The sequence below is a fragment of the Mustela putorius genome, unplaced genomic scaffold (genome assembly GCF_011764305.1).
Source record: "Mustela putorius furo isolate JIRA1106 unplaced genomic scaffold, ASM1176430v1.1 tig00003988_pilon_pilon_pilon, whole genome shotgun sequence".
Classification (NCBI taxonomy): domain Eukaryota; kingdom Metazoa; phylum Chordata; class Mammalia; order Carnivora; family Mustelidae; genus Mustela; species Mustela putorius.
Window position 1 is genome coordinate 1495991 of NW_025422127.1, and position 15339 is coordinate 1511329.

At 48.1% G+C, this 15339-nt stretch overlaps 2 protein-coding genes across 3 annotated transcripts; one reads left to right on the forward strand and one right to left on the reverse strand.

Moving 5' to 3' along the window:
- Nucleotides 1-28: 28 nt before the first annotated feature.
- On the reverse strand, nucleotides 29-9334 carry PMEL (premelanosome protein). The gene is made up of 11 exons (XM_004773055.3): nucleotides 8784-9334; nucleotides 6253-6363; nucleotides 5958-6104; nucleotides 5115-5249; nucleotides 4589-4750; nucleotides 3619-4317; nucleotides 2546-2662; nucleotides 2226-2310; nucleotides 1909-2114; nucleotides 1723-1810; nucleotides 29-282 (listed from the first exon to the last, which is right to left on the reverse strand). Exons 1-11 carry the CDS (start codon nucleotides 8857-8859, stop codon nucleotides 138-140), a joined length of 1971 nt encoding a protein of 656 aa, XP_004773112.1. The 5' UTR covers nucleotides 8860-9334; the 3' UTR covers nucleotides 29-137.
- Nucleotides 9335-9615: 281 nt separating this feature from the next.
- On the forward strand, nucleotides 9616-15237 carry CDK2 (cyclin dependent kinase 2). 2 transcript variants are annotated; one of them, XM_004773067.3, is made up of 8 exons: nucleotides 9616-9970; nucleotides 10694-10771; nucleotides 10880-11000; nucleotides 11669-11839; nucleotides 12309-12410; nucleotides 13087-13230; nucleotides 13534-13737; nucleotides 14007-15237. In XM_004773067.3, exons 1-8 carry the CDS (start codon nucleotides 9855-9857, stop codon nucleotides 14109-14111), a joined length of 1041 nt encoding a protein of 346 aa, XP_004773124.1. In that variant the 5' UTR covers nucleotides 9616-9854; the 3' UTR covers nucleotides 14112-15237. The 2 variants fall into 2 exon arrangements, with proteins under 2 accessions (XP_004773124.1, XP_004773126.1); XM_004773069.3 differs by lacking the exon at nucleotides 13087-13230 and having other exon boundaries at nucleotides 9617-9970.
- The last annotated feature ends 102 nt before the right edge of the window (nucleotides 15238-15339 follow it).

The following is a 15339-nucleotide window of genomic DNA, read 5'->3' on the forward strand; positions in this document are numbered from 1 at the left end:
AATGACATAGATACTCCCAGAAGCCAGGTCAGGTTCTGAGTATTTATTCCAGGTAATGGTAGTCTCCAAGGGAAGACTGGAGAAAAGATAGGTATGGCTGTCCACCCTCAGCAAATCACAGCATCACGTGAGACTACTCAGACCTGCTGCTGCCCACTGAGGAGGGGCCTGTTCTCGCCAATGGGGCAAGAGCGGAAGAGCCGGGGCAGCCGCAGCCAATGGCTGCTACCATGTGGCAGCTGGGGAACGGGGAGAGCTGAGCCCTGCTTCAGAAGTCTTCGCCTGAAATTGGGAGAAGAAGGCAGAAACTGATTAGCAATGGACAAAAGAAGCCTATCTATGCTTCTCCAAAACAGAGGCCTCCGGTTTACTTGACCTTGATCCTAGCTCCCTCCCATTCTCACCAACAAGTTTCATCTTGTCTTGTTTTTATGGTAACCTCTATCCATTCCCCTCTTACCCTACAAGCTTCCTGGCTTTGAGGACCTTGGCATTCTAGGCCTGAGGATCTGCCCTTCTCACATATGGGCAGAGGACTCAGGTCACCCAATTTCCTCCACTCTCTTTTTTTTTTTTTTTTTTTATTTATTTGACAGACAGAGATCACAAGTAGGCAGAGAGGCAGGCAGAGAGAGAGGGGAGAAAGCAGGCTCCCTGCTGAGCAGAGAGCCTGATGCAGGGCTCGATCCCAGGACCCCGGGATCATGACCTGAGCCAAAGGCAGAGGCTTTAACCCACTGAGCCACCCAGGCGCCCCTCTTTTTTTTTTTTTTTTTAAGATTTTTATTTATTTGACAGAGAGATCACAAGTAGGCGGAGAGGCAGGCAGAGAGAGGGGGAAGCAGGCTCCCTGCTGAGCAGAGAGCCTGATGCAGGGCTCTATCCTAGGACCCTGAGATCATGACCTGAGCTGAAGGCAGAGGCCTAACCCACTGAGCCACCCAGGCACCTCAGTTTACTCCACTCTTGATATTATTTTTTTTTTAAGATTTTATTTATTTATTTGACAGAGAGAGATCACAAGTAGGCAGAGAGTCAGGCAGGGAGAGGGAGAAGCAGGCTCCCTGCTGAGCAGAGAGCCCGATGCGGGGCTTGATCCCAGAACCCTGGGATCATGACCTGAGCCGAAGGCAGAGGCTTAACCCACTAAGCCACCCAGGTGCCCCACTCTTGATATTATTAATAACAATAGTCATCAGTGGGGCGCCTGGGTGGCTCAGTGGGTTAAAGCCTCTGCCTTCGGCTCAGGTCATGATCCCAGGGTCCTGGGATCAAGCCCCGCATCGGGCTCTTTGCTCAGCAGGAGCTTCCTCCTCTCTTTCTCTGCCTGCCTCTCTGCCTACTTGTAATCTCTGTCTGTCAAATAAAATAAATAAAATATTTAAAAAAAAACAATAGTCATCAGTATCATCACTTATTATACTCCTGCTTCAGAGCTGGAGTATAATATGGTGCTTTACCCATATTATCTCTAATCCTTACAATGGCCGCCTATGGCAGATAATAGTTTTCCTACTTATTAGAGGCTCAGAGATGTTAAGCTGCTTTCCCAAGGTCCCTCCAGCCAGACTACAGCCCAGGTCCATTTAACTTCCAAGTTTGGGCTCTTTCCTTGGATACCATGCTTCTTCAAAAGAAGTGGTGGTTTCTTCTCCTCTTGAGGAAAAATGAGTAGTGGTAATAAGGGATAAGGGGGTATGAACTAGACAGTGGGACTCTCACCTATATATCAGAGATACAAGCACCGTAGCCATCAACACCAGCAAGATGCCCACAAACAGGGGAGCCTGTCCAGGGCCTGCTTCTTGACCTGTGAACAGAATCCCAGGCTTCGGTTAGTGTTTGCTCCCTGCCACATAGCCTCTGCCCATTCCCCCTCTTCATCCTAACTCTTGTCTAGGTACCTACCAGGCATTACAAGCTGGGTGCTGACCATTGCCAGACTGTTGGCATCGGCCAAAGACACATTGAGGCAGTAGGTCCCTGAGCCACCCTTTAGGACTTGGTGTAAAACCAGCTGGCAGGCAGGGCTGGGTGGCACAGGCTGACAGAGCCGCTGGGCAGGGGGCCGGCAGCCTGGTGAGGAGATGTCCATGCAAGCTTCCTTGGGCAGTCTGCAAGAGGTGTCCAGCTTAAGTCAGGGCAACTGGGAGGGAGCACTAGACACCAGAGAGCAATGCAACAGTCAATCTAAGATTTCTCAGGACAACTAGTGGGACACTCACCCTCCTTGGCAAGAAACTGTCAGCTCAAATGCATCCCCTTCGCTGGATGGCACAGCCTGTAGGATCTCAGCTCTCTCAATACCTCCTGCAAAGTTGCAAGAGTTTAGGTCTGGGATGCCTCTACCAGGCCTCTCCAAAGGCCCACAGAGAGGAAAACCCTAGGCCTGCTTCCCCAATCCCATCCCTGCCTTCAAAAGAAAAACGCTGGAATTTGAGTGTTCTTGTCCCGCTTAGTAACTCCCTCCAAGGTATGCTTCCACTGGCCAGCCTTAGGCAGTACACACCTCCCTCCACCAGCCCCCAAAGCAGTCAAGACTCACGGACAATGTCCAGGGTGAGAGAAAAGGAGCCGTATCGATATAGAACACAATCCAGAGGGGTCTGTCGCTTTGCCAGGATTAAGGTAGCTGCATCATCCAGCAGGGTACTCTGGGAACCTGGCAGGAGAGGATTGAAGAAGAGACAAATGACTCACCTGGAAGTAGAGGCCACACAGGCATTTTTCTAGGTAGACCCAGAGTTGGTGGATCATGACTTGGAATCAGAAAAAACCTGGAAAACCTCATTTTACAGATAAGGAAACTAGAGCCCAGAAGGAGGAATAGGCACCCTAGAGTCACACAGTTAGGAGTAGAGTTGGAGTTTTAAGAAATCCCAAATGTGGGCGCCTGGGTGGCTCAGTGGGTTAAGCCACTGCCTTCGGCTCAGGTCATGATCACAGGGTCCTGAGATGGAGTCCCGAATCGGGCTCTCTGCTCAGCAGGGAGCCTGCTTCCCTCTCTCTCTCTCTCTCTCTCTCTCTCTGCCTGCCTCTCCATATACTTGTGATTTCTCTCTATCAAATAAATAAATAAAATCTTAAAAAAAAAAAAAGAAAGAAAGAAATCCCAAATGTTTCTCTCCCCCCACATTGTGCTGGGTCCTTGTCTAGACATGACACAAGTGCCACCCTGTCACGCCTACCTTTTCAGCGTTCCTACCACAATTTCAGGTTGACCTGCTTTAAGATAGAATCCAGGGGTGGGAAATGGTGCCAGAATCTGAGACAGAATATTATGCATTTATACTTGCACAGAAAAGTGAGATCCGATTATTATGTAAATGACCGCGGTGTTTTCCCTGGCCTTCTCCTCAGGGAATAACTCTCCTCAGGGACAGAGAAGCAGCAAGCACTCGCTCCATGGCCCAGGGCAGACCCTGGTTTCCTGGTTTCCATATCTATTCCATATTACTAAGAGGGACTTGAGGGCCTAAAACTAGTGGGAGCTCTGATGGGATTCCATTGATGAGCAAAGGATTGGGTATCATCTGTGGCCTAGGTAAGTCTTTGAGTTCTTCAGAGTAGTGACAAATGCCCCACCCCAATGAACCTCGTTCACACTGGCCCTCTTACCTGTTATACCTTCCATAGACACGAAAGGGTTGGCGTCTGGACCCTCAGGCTCAGGTGTGGGCACCTCTCCAGCTGTGGGCTCCACCGACTCTTTCGTTGTTACCTGTGCAGCTGTGGTTCCAGAGGGCTCTGCGGTTGACCCTTCACGGGTTGTACCTACAGTCTCTGCAAGTGTGGTGCCTGTAACCTCTGAGCTTGGAACCTGCTGAGCTGTAGTACCTGTGCCCTCTGTGCTTAACACCTGTACGAGTGTAGTGACCTCCATGGTCGGCATCTGCACAGCTGTGGTTCTGGAAGGCTCCGCAGTTGGCACCTGACTACGTGTAGTACTTCTGACTTCTGCAGTAGGCACGTGCTCAGCTGTGGTGCCAGGGGCCTCTGAAGTTGGCACGTGCCCATCTGTGGTGACTGGAACTGGGGAGGAGCCACAGGATGTGAGAGGAATGGCAGCCTGCAGCACTACCTGGGCAGTGATTGGGCCGGACTCTAGGTAAGTGTGAGTGACCACGAGGGCCCGAGAGATCAGGGTCCCAGTATGGTCTCCAAAGTCCCAAGTGTAGGAGAGGTCAGCCCCGGACAAATAACCACTGGGGTCATGGAGCTGGAGGGCAAAGGTCAAAGGATGATTTCTCAGGAAGTGCTTGTTCCCTCCATCCAAGGCCTGCAGCTGGGACACACTCACGGAGAAAGGCACCTGGTCTGGGATTGGAGCCAGAAAAGGTGAGAACTAGACGTGGGCCCCAGCTTCTTTCACAGTCACACTCTCCAACTCAAGCTGACTGGACCTTCACTGGCTCCAAGCCCCACATTCTTCCGCCCACGTCTTCCTGGCTCTGCCCTTTTAAGGTTACACACCATTTCTCTTTTCCCCATTCCATTTTCCCCTTTCCCTTCTCTCCTTTCCAGTCAGGCCAGGCCTCCCCATCTTTTACCTCCTTGCAACGGGCTCTGCCCCTTCCTGAATCCTTACCTGTAATGGTGAAGGCTGAGCAGGAGTGAGCAAGGGGCACGTAGCTCTGGGACTCCCTGCGGTGGTAGACAGTCACTTCCATGGTATGTGTGCCCAGCATTGCCTTGCCTGTCACAATGCTCAGTCCTGACACTGGGCCCCCCAGAACTTGCCAGTATTGGCCTGAGGTTTTTGAAAAGAAAAGCAGGAGTTGGGGAGGTACTGATCAAAGGCAACGGAGGGGAAGGATTAGAGACAGGACATCAGAGAAGGAAGGTCAAGTAATCTACTAAGTATGGTTATTTCTGATAGTATTTGGAAGGTTGTCCTATGAGGGTCAGGAAAGGAATCCTGGTAAGGGGCTCCATGGGATAGGACAATAATTGGGGAAGGGCCCCCAGAAACAATTATAATGTAGAGAGTTGGAGGGGGCTAGGTGCTATAGAAGAGGAAAGAGCCATGGGGGCAATGAAGATTAGGGAAACTCACAGAGCAAAATGAAACAGGATCAGGTAGGAAGAGGTGAATCCAAGTATGGATGACTCACCCCAGGTCTTCCAGACATAAACAAAGCTTCTTGTCTGAGACCAACGGCCAGGTGGGCAGGCCTTCCCATCAGGGAAGATGCAGGCATCGTTAGGTACCTGGGGATACACTGGCTGTCCTCTCCACACCTGGCTCCCTGAAGGGTAGACACGGAGTCATCCTTGAAACCTGGCATTCCTTTCTATACATCAAAACCCCTACCAGGGCTCCCAGAGGGGGGCTGTGGGAATACTCCTTAGCTACATAGTATGTTCCCTTTGCTATCACCCATTTGGGGTGGTAGCAGAAAGAATGGAAACTGGAATTAAAGATCCATGTGTACTCAATGACAGACAGAGGAAAGAGACTGGAATATCATATATCAACATGTTTACAGTGGTTTGCCCTAGCTAGTGGGATAAAAACAATAAGAGCATCAGCTAACACTTACTGGGCCTCACCTTAGCCTAGGGCAGGTATTATGCTCAATTCTTTATATATTATCACATTTTAATCCTTACAACAAACGTTCAAGGTGGGTATCCTTGTATCCCCCTCATACAGAGAAGGCAATGGAAGCACAGAACAGTTAAGTAACTTGCCCAGGGTAACGTGTTATTTATAAATTTAAATCTATGTCTGTCTAAACTCTAGGTCCACTGGGCCTTTTGTCCCCAATTTTGCATACTATATAGATTTTTTTTGCTTTATCTGTGTTTTTAAAATTTTTTTCTACAACGAATATTATAGAATATATAATTTGCTAAAAAAAAGTAGAGTGGAAGGGGGACATTCCTTGAGCTCACGGGGGACGCCAACCAATCTGAGCCCTTGGAATAAGGGCCTGGAGTAGAGAGGTACTCACCATTGATGATGGTGTTGTTGGCCCAGACGACTTGCCCATCTGGCAGCACCTTTTGGCTTTCAGGGAAGTGCAGGGCAATAGAGAAGGAGGCATTTGCCCCAACCAGTGTAGGCCCGTCATTACTGACCTTCAATGACACCTGGCCACCTGGGAAGGACTAGCTGCATTAGCTGGGACTCCTTGGTTTTTCCTCCCCTTATAGCTTTCCCCTTCCCATCTTCCCCAAGCTCCATTCAACCCATATCTTGCTTCTCTCGACATCCCATGCCCTCCCTGGAAATTGCCAATTTCTCACCTCTCCAGCAGTCAGTCCTCTGTATTTCTGCCCACTCTGGATACAGCTGCCTGTTCCAGGCTTTAGTTGTAAGCTGCCTTTGGACACCAAGCCAGTCCTGGTCTCTGGGTCCTGTAAAGAAGGTACCATGAAAGCCCTAGGTTCACCCCTCAGTCCCTTGTCAGGGGATTTTATTTTATTTTATTTTATTTTATTTTATTTACTTTTTAAAAGATTTTATTTATTTATTTGACAAATACAGATCACAAGTAGGCAGAGAGGCAGGCAGAGAGAGAGAGAAAAGGAGGCAGGCTGGCTCCTGCTGAGCAGAGAGCCTGATGTGGGGCTCGAACCCAGGGCCCTGGAATCATGACCCGAGCTGAAGACAGGCTTTAACCCACTGAGCCACCCTGGCGCCCTTGTCAGGGGATTTTAAATTACTGAATAGCCACCATGTGCTAGGTACAAAGGACTTAAGAAATGAATAAGATACGGCCCTGGAGGAATTCAAGACATGTCCATACAATTCTAATAATTCAAGGCACTGCTTAATATGAGCCATAACAGACATGCACAAAGTGCAACAAAACAACAGACTAAAGGGATTGGTTCCACTCTGGCAGATTGGGAAAGACCACTGGAGTGAGGAGTTTGCCTGTGGGATAGAACACTCTGGGCAGAAGGACCAACACAAGAGGATGCATGGAGGCATGATAGAAACTTCCCGTGTGGTTGATACACACTGTAAGAGATGAGGCCAAGAAGACAAGTAAAGGCCCTGAGTGCCAAGCAAAGGAATTTGGCCTTCATTCTGTAGGGTAGGCCACAGCAGGAGATTGTGTTTGTTTCATTGAGATATAATTCCTATAACATAAAATTTACCCTTCAGAAGCTTTTTGAATATGACCAGATCTGTGTTTTAGAAGGACCGCCATGGCAAGCAGTGTAGAGGATGGATCAGAGGCAGGCAAAATTTGGGAGTGGGGACCAAGCAGACAATTATAACTGACCAAGAAAGAGGGTTGAGAAAAAAGGATATGATCTGATATGATCATATTTCAGGCTTCTCCTACCCATTTGATTTAGCGATGGCATGGGCATCTGAGCTCCCTCATATAATATGAAAAAAGGATCTAGGGGCGCCTGGGTGGCTCAGTGGGTTAAGCCTCTGCCTTTGGCTTAGGTCATGATCTCAGGGTCCTGGGATCGAGCCCTGCATCGGGCTCTCTATCCTCCTCTCTCTCTCTCTGCCTGCCTCTCTGCCTCCTTGTGATCTCTGTCAAATAAATAAATAAATAAAATCTTTTAAAAAAAAAAAGGATCTATATATGCCTCACCCAGGTACAACAACTGTCAACATCTTGCCACATTTGCTTTATCTGTCCTTTGCTGTTTTTGTTTGTTTATTTGTTGGCTAAAGTATTTAGAAGCAAACTGCAGACATCTTGTTCTTTTAACTCTACAATTTCAGTACATATCTGTAAAAAATATGAACATTTTCTTGAATAAGCACAATGTCTTTTCACAATGGACAAAATTATAGAACCCAATTCATATAAAATTTCATGAATATCTAAAAATATCTTATGATTGAAAAAACCAGAATCCAAAAAGTAAGCACAATCTTTTAAGAGGCTCAGGTAGACAGGTATGAACAGAATATTTCCAGAATACATTAAGGAAATAGTAAAGAAAAAGACTTGAAACTGCAGCATAAAAGAGGGAAGTCAGATCAAGGAGAACTTCCCAGAAGTCTAGAGACCAGGGATCTAGAGAGACAGAGGGGATAGTGGGATATGATATCTATATTTTAGCACAGGAGAAACTACCTTCACTGCATTTCTAATGTGTACTGGAAACCTAGCTGAGTCTGCGGGGGGCGGGGGGGGGACGTCTAGAATCATCTCATTGAGCATCCCACCACTAGAGTAAGAGAATCATAAGATATCCCATTCTTTCTTCACTCCCAACCCTCCCTCCTCAGAGCAGCACGGGACATTCCAGACCCTCTCACCACCCCCACCCCCACCCCTTGCTCCTGTCACGAGGCCCCAATCCCCCAGAGCCTTTTCATGTGATGCTCAGCTGAGACCCCTCTGCCTGTCTCTTCCAGCCCTAGAACAAAAGCATGAGCTGTGTTCACCCATCCCCATCCCAAAGAGGGGAGGTGGTACCTCCTTACCTTTTCTATCCAATGCCATATTCTTTTAGTCCTCACTTATAATACCCTATCCCAAGTGCCTGAGTCATTCCCTAAGTCTTCCATGTATTCCCTTTTGAAGCCCCTGCTCCAGCTCATTGTCCAGGGAGCCTCAGAATTAGGGCCACAATGACCCACTAACCTTTTGCCCTTCCAAGCAGATGGGATTATTTTCAAGCTCAGTCCCAAATCTCCGCATAGTGAGGGAGCTCAGATGCCCATGCCATCGCTAAATCAAATGGGTATGAGAAGCCTGAAATATTGCTGGTATCTCCCATGAGGAGGGGAAAAACCAGAGCAGGTGTGCAACTACAAATTCACACTTGTTCATGTCCACACACCACACACTCACCTTCTGTGGCCCCCACAGCCAGAAGAGAACTCATCACAGCCATAAAGAGAAGGCATTTCCTCAGCACCAGACTCATCTTGTTCTTTCTTCCAGCAACGAAAGACGCTGGGGGGCTGGGACAAGCCCCTATATAGGAGAGGGGTGCTCATTTGCATAGCCCTTCCCCCTCTCCCTCCTGGAGAAGCTTGGGAGGGGCAGGAGGACCAAAGAAAGGCAGAACTGACAAGGGATCCTGGTCACTGGACATCCGCTACTCAATGTCAGTTTTTGGTTTCACTAGGTCACACCCTTATTGACTGGAAAATCGGAAATAATTGGTGGAAGGTCAACTACGTAACATGTACCCGACACATAAAATTCATCATAGGCTGGTGAATCAATCTAGTTTTGGGTCAAGCCAGGAAACCTCTCAGAAACAGAGGCCCTGCATCCCAAACCACAGAGACAGAATAAGGTGGATAAAGACGCGGGACGAACATCTTTGAGGCCCAGAAAACCCATACAACGAGATTCCTAGCTTCCTGCTATTAAAACAGATTTTCTGGGCCAGGTGGAATTTAATCTTAGGACGAGACACATTTTCCTAGGGTTGGTGAAACGGCAAATTAAAGATCAGGAAATCCCTACAGATTCAGAAACAGGTGAGAAACTCGACTTCAAACCAGGTACTTGGAAAAAGACATTTAGCTTCCCCACCGAGACAGAAACTTGTATTAAGTAGCCTCAGAACTAAACTTGCGTGAAGTGGAGTCATTTGCGGCGGCTAGGGCGCTGGGCTCACCCCCCGCTCTGACGTTAACCAATAGGAAGGGTTAGGGGCGGAGCTAGGGAAACGCGGGAAGGAGGGGCGGGGCCTCTGGTGGCGGTAGGGAACTGGAGGGGAGGCGGCAACATTGTTTCAAGTTGGACAAATTGACAAGAGCGAGAGATACACTCCGTTCCATCCCGACCTGGGGCTGCAGAGCTGGGCCGGTTTCCCCCTCCTCCACTCCCCGAGAGCCGGGGCCCGCCTTTTGCAGGGTTCCCAGGCCCCAGCTCCAGGGCCGGGCTGACCCGACTCGCTAGCGCTTCATGGAGAACTTCCAAAAAGTGGAAAAGATCGGAGAGGGCACGTACGGAGTTGTGTACAAAGCCAAAAACAAGGTGACGGGAGAAGTGGTGGCGCTTAAAAAAATCCGCCTGGACACGTGAGTGGCCTCTGTACCCGGGACTCCTCTAACTCGGGAGCTCCTTGAGTGCCCCCCGCCCCCACCCCAAGAGGCGGGTAGCCGTCCAAGGACCGGAAGGTAGCAGGGAGGGACTTCTTTTGAAGTGGAGAGGTGGGTTGGAGGACAGTGAAGGGTTTCCCTGTGGAGAGTACTGGGCACTGTAGAATCTACGGGAAACTTCCTCCCCAAAGCCGAGTGATGCCCCCAAATGTGCAGTCAGAAAGACTCAGAAAGAGGAAGGAGGCCTCAGAGATGGGGTCCAGGACTCTCCGTAGAGTTGGGTTTTGTGGGAACCGGTGAAGAACACCTTTCTGAATGAAGAGCCCTCCTCACTGCCCCAGCCCCACCCTCATCTTAGAATTCTCTACCTCTTTCAAAAGAATGGCAGTTGAACCTCACTGGCCCCTCTAGGGAGGCTGGGTGCTGCTAATCCTATTTTTTCCCTGTTACCTTCTCTCTTCTTCACCTCCACCAGAAGGCTTTACCTACCTACCCTAGGAAAAGAAGAAATAATGACCTTAACGTATCCAAAAACCACTCCCTGTCCACCCATGAATTAACTCCTACAGCACCCTTTCTCTTTTCTCACTTTCCTAGGGGATGCTGGGGTGGTCTGTCATTGGGAGGAAAAGAATGACTGGGCCGGGGGGAAAGGAGTATTTGTAACCACATTCCTATCTCTGCTTTCTCAACCTCTCCAAGTGAGACAGAGGGTGTACCCAGTACTGCTATACGAGAGATCTCTCTGCTTAAGGAGCTTAACCACCCTAATATTGTCAAGTAAGTATACACCTAGAAAGCGCTCTGACAGTGAAGGAGGATGTGTTCTGTCTTTGTAGCCTGGGTATTACTCTAACTCACCTCCATTTCTGGACCTCCCTTACCTAGGCTGCTGGATGTCATCCACACGGAAAACAAACTCTACCTGGTTTTTGAGTTTCTGCATCAGGATCTGAAGAAATTTATGGATGCCTCTGCTTTGACTGGCATTCCTCTTCCCCTCATCAAGGTAATCCTTCTCATCAACTCCTCCCCAACATGGGCAAGTTTTGTGGGTACTGAAAGGGGGCAATTCAGACAGAGTGATGATTTTTAATCTTGGCTTCCTTCCCAGCCCTCATCCCCCTACACACACACACACACACACACACACACACCCCTTTCTTTTGTGGCTCTTTCACTGCTCATTATGCTTATTAACCCCTGGGCTGGTCAGGAGAATCAAAGAAGTTGAAACTCTGGTGAGTCAATTTTGTAGCACAGGTGGAAAGTCAGATGAAACTCAGATAAATGGGACTTGAGGGCACTTGGTAGATTCCTCCAAGAAGCCCTTCCACTTGTTTGGTAGGAGAAATAGTCAGTGAATCACTGCTGTCTGTTCTAGCTCTGGGTTCTTTACTCCCTGAGCTACTTTCACTCTATCAACAAGCGTTTATTCAATGCACATTGAGCACATTCAATGTGCTAGGCACAGGATATGGAAAAGAGATGCAAAACTAAATAAGACCTGGTCCTTGTCTTCACTGGAAGGGCCTCTCCTCCATGGGGAGATACAGTTTATAAACATGTCATTATAATCCAATACAGTAAAAGGCTGTAGTCAAGCTTTGCAGGCAGAGTAGACCCTAATAGCTCACTGTGGTAGAGAAACAAAGTCCTCTCTCTCTTCTTTGTCAGAGCTATCTGTTCCAGCTGCTCCAAGGCCTAGCCTTCTGCCATTCTCATCGGGTTCTGCACCGAGACCTCAAACCTCAGAATCTGCTTATCAATGCAGAGGGTGCCATCAAGCTAGCAGACTTTGGACTAGCCAGAGCATTTGGAGTCCCTGTTCGTACTTACACCCATGAGGTGAGACCCTCTCTGCATTTCTTCTCTGAACTTCTGGAAGGTGTTAACAAGGACATTCACAAAATTACTAAACCTACCTGGCCAGCAGTTTCTCTCTCCACTAGATGGAAAGTATCTCTGGCACCCCAAGAAGTTTTAGAGTATGCACTGAGTTCATACTGTGGGGCTAACTGGGCTTTGATAGGTACCAAGCCAGGAAAGCTGGATGGCACACTGTTAAAAATTAGGACCGCTTGTTTCAAGTTTTCCCGGAGGGTTGCAAATTGTGGGTTCAGAAAATATGGTCCTCAGAGTCATGGGCGAGGCTAACTCTGGTCTAAGAAGTTTTATGTAATCATTTAATGAGGGAAAGTCAGAAATATGGGAAGGAAGAAGGGAAAGAGAGTTAGCAGAGTAACACTGAGGAGCTGAGATGTGGGAATCACCATGCCCTGTGCACCACCCCTCCTCTTCCTGCTCTTGTCCCCAGGTCGTGACCCTGTGGTACCGAGCACCTGAAATCCTTCTGGGCTGCAAGTACTACTCCACAGCTGTAGATATCTGGAGCCTGGGCTGCATCTTTGCTGAGATGGTACGGAGGCAAGCCCAAGTTCCACCCAGTTCACTCTTCCCCATATTCAAGAACACCAGAATTATTTCTCTGCCTAGACCAGTGGCGCTTCTGTTATCATAGGACTTCTTTCTCCAGAGTAGCACCAAGGCGGGTAGGGGGGAAAGGACAGGACTGTTGTCCTTGATGTCAACCACAATGTTGGTACAGCCTCAGACGGCCTTAGCACTTAATACACATCTCTTATTGACAAACTGAGCTAAATCTGTAGCTGTTTTAGCTTTAGTTTGCATTTATTTGGGAGAATGAGTACCTACCATTCGGTGCCTCCTTCATTTGGCCTGTAGACCTTATTGTAGGGTTCCAGGAGTACAGCGAAACCAACTGTATTCACCTTATCTATACTGTTTATTTAAACTACAAACTTAAATCATGTGCCTCTCAACTTCTGGCTCTTCAGACTGAAGAATCCCCGAGCCCCAGCCTTTTATAGGAGCTTTTGTCCCCTTTAATATAACAGTGGAGAGGGCTGCATTTTCAAATCAAATCAGCAATTTGTTTTATGGTCCTTTATTTGGGTTGTAACTGGGGGCTTAGAGACCATTAGCCTGTATGTAAAATGTGCATTTATCCCCCAGTACATTACCTTACAATTGCCCATATTCCTCTCTCAATTCATCAAAAAATATTTGTTAAGCACCTAGTGTGTACCCAGCACCATGCTAGGTGCTGTGGGGAACACAGAAGAAATGGAAGACACAGTCTCTGCCCGCTGTGCTCCTATCTAGAAGTGGCTGCATCACAAGGAGGGGGGATGACCGCAGTGTCTACCCCACACCCCGTGAGTGGCTTGGGATCCCTTTGCTACATGTCAGTGGCACCCCAGACATTCACCCCCTCCCAGCCCCACCCAGCCTTGGGGATCTGCAAAGGCATGGTTGGGGGAAGGAAGGAGGGGGCAAGGAGAGAGATGAAGGGACTTCATTGTCTCAAGCTCTGTGTGACTGACCCCATGAAAGGCCCTGGGGAGGGAGTCATGGGGCCCAGCTGACCTTCCACTGCCTGTGGGAACCTCCTTTGCACAGGGAGCAGCTTTGACTGACATCAGTGCGGGTCTTGGCCTTTTCTCTTTCCCCATTTTCAGGTGACCCGCCGGGCCTTATTCCCTGGAGATTCTGAAATTGACCAACTTTTCCGGATCTTTCGGACTCTGGGGACCCCAGATGAAGTGGTTTGGCCAGGAGTTACTTCTATGCCTGATTATAAGCCAAGTTTCCCCAAGTGGGCCCGGCAGGATTTTAGCAAAGTTGTTCCTCCCTTGGATGAAGATGGACGGAGCTTGCTATCGGTGAGAGTTGGGGATGGGCACCCATTTCCTCTCATTTACTCCCCTAGGGCAGGTTTTTTTCCAGGATGAAGGAAGATGAGACCCTGGACTCTGGGTCTTGGCATTTCCCTAGCCCCTGCTTTTCTCTCTCCCTATTGGCACACCTATTCAAATATAGGGAGGAGGGAATTGGGGTTAAAGGAATTCTGGTTTCCTGATTTCTTGGAACACCTGCTGCCCATGTAGTCCACTGTCACATCACTGAAGTCAGCATACATCTCTCCCTCCAGCAAATGCTGCACTACGACCCCAACAAGCGGATTTCGGCAAAGGCAGCTCTGGCTCACCCTTTCTTCCAGGATGTGACCAAGCCAGTACCCCACCTTCGACTCTGATGTCTTTCCCCCAGCCCCTACCCCAAGTCTCACCCTCTCCTCCAGAGGGCCCTCATTTGGCTTGGCCCTGGGCTATTTGCCCTCTGTTCTGGTCTGGCTGCCTTCACACCCACCTCCCCCTCTTAGCCAGCCAACTTGGGATATAAGGGGTAGAGGGGAGAAACAGGTGAAAATGAAAGGAAGCTTCAGTATTAGATGCACTTAAGTCCCTCCATCACCCTCTCCCCCTCCTCTTAGTCATTGCTGAGGAGGGCTGGTATTAAAAAAAAAAAAAAAAAAAAAAAAAAGACTGACTCTTTCCCCCCACCCCCCACATAGGGTTTGCCATCCCAATCTCTGAAAGCCCTGAAATTATTATTTCCTGTGTTTAAGATGACAGACACACCAAGCCTTCTGTGGCCACTGTGTAAGACCAACTGATAGCAGAGGACCTAAGTTGGAACTTTTGAAAACCAAGCAAAACAAAAACATAGGGAGAGCCCTGTTTTAAAGAATTAGGTTATAAAATAGACCAACCAGTTTATACCCTAGTTTTAGTGTTTCATCTCACCTAACAGTCTAGGAGACTCAAGACTTCCAGTCTCTGTAGCCCTGATGGGACTACAGTAGAAATGATTGCCCCTAGTCCCCCTATCTGTCCCTCCTATGGGCAAGAGGTGTTTAAGAAGCTCTAGGACAGGGACTGTGCTTTACCATGGCCTTATGAGGCAAGGAAAAGTTGTCTGAATGTTTCTCTTCCTTTTAAGATTCTTAGTTCTTAATGTCCTAGGTCCCATCTTCCTCTGAAGGCCAACCCCCACAGGAGTGGAAATTAGGGTTTAGACATCATTTTGAGAATGCTGACACGTTTTTAGGGCTGGGACTGAATGAGGGCATTGGGAAAATTTTTTTCTTTAAAAGAAGGATGAACAATTATATTTATATTTCATTCAGGTTATAGTAGTTTTTTAAGTAGGAATGGGTGGATGAGTTGCCACGTGCACCTTGGGATTTTGTAATGCAAATGTTTAAAAAAGAGTATTTTTCCTTTTTATGATTTTGTCTCTCTTCTCCCACCTCTTCAAGTGTTCTTGCTATTAACGTTATTTGTAATTTAGTTTGTAATCATTAAAAACAAAAGTTCCTAGTTTTATAGTTTATCACTTTCCTCCTTTAATTACATATTTATTTACTGAAAGAATGATGTGAGAGAGAGAATATGAATGTGTATATGTGATAGCTGGTTTCA

What these genes read in the sequence shown, in the direction of transcription:
- PMEL (XM_004773055.3), bottom strand. Translation starts at nt 8,859, where the DNA reads ATGAGTCTGGTGCTGAGGAAATGCCTTCTCTTTATGGCTGTGATGAGT. An exon ending in GTCTATGGAAGGTATAACAG is followed by an intron (nt 2,663 to 3,618) that starts GTAAGAGGGCCA and finishes CTCTCCTGCCAG; the next exon opens with GTTCCCAGAGTACCCTGCTG. An exon ending in ACAGTTTCTTGCCAAGGAGG is followed by an intron (nt 2,115 to 2,225) that starts GTGAGTGTCCCA and finishes CACCTCTTGCAG; the next exon opens with ACTGCCCAAGGAAGCTTGCA.
- CDK2 (XM_004773067.3), top strand. Translation starts at nt 9,855, where the DNA reads ATGGAGAACTTCCAAAAAGTGGAAAAGATCGGAGAGGGCACGTACGGA. An exon ending in TTCCTCTTCCCCTCATCAAG is followed by an intron (nt 11,001 to 11,668) that starts GTAATCCTTCTC and finishes CTTCTTTGTCAG; the next exon opens with AGCTATCTGTTCCAGCTGCT. An exon ending in GCTGCATCTTTGCTGAGATG is followed by an intron (nt 12,411 to 13,086) that starts GTACGGAGGCAA and finishes ATATTTGTTAAG; the next exon opens with CACCTAGTGTGTACCCAGCA.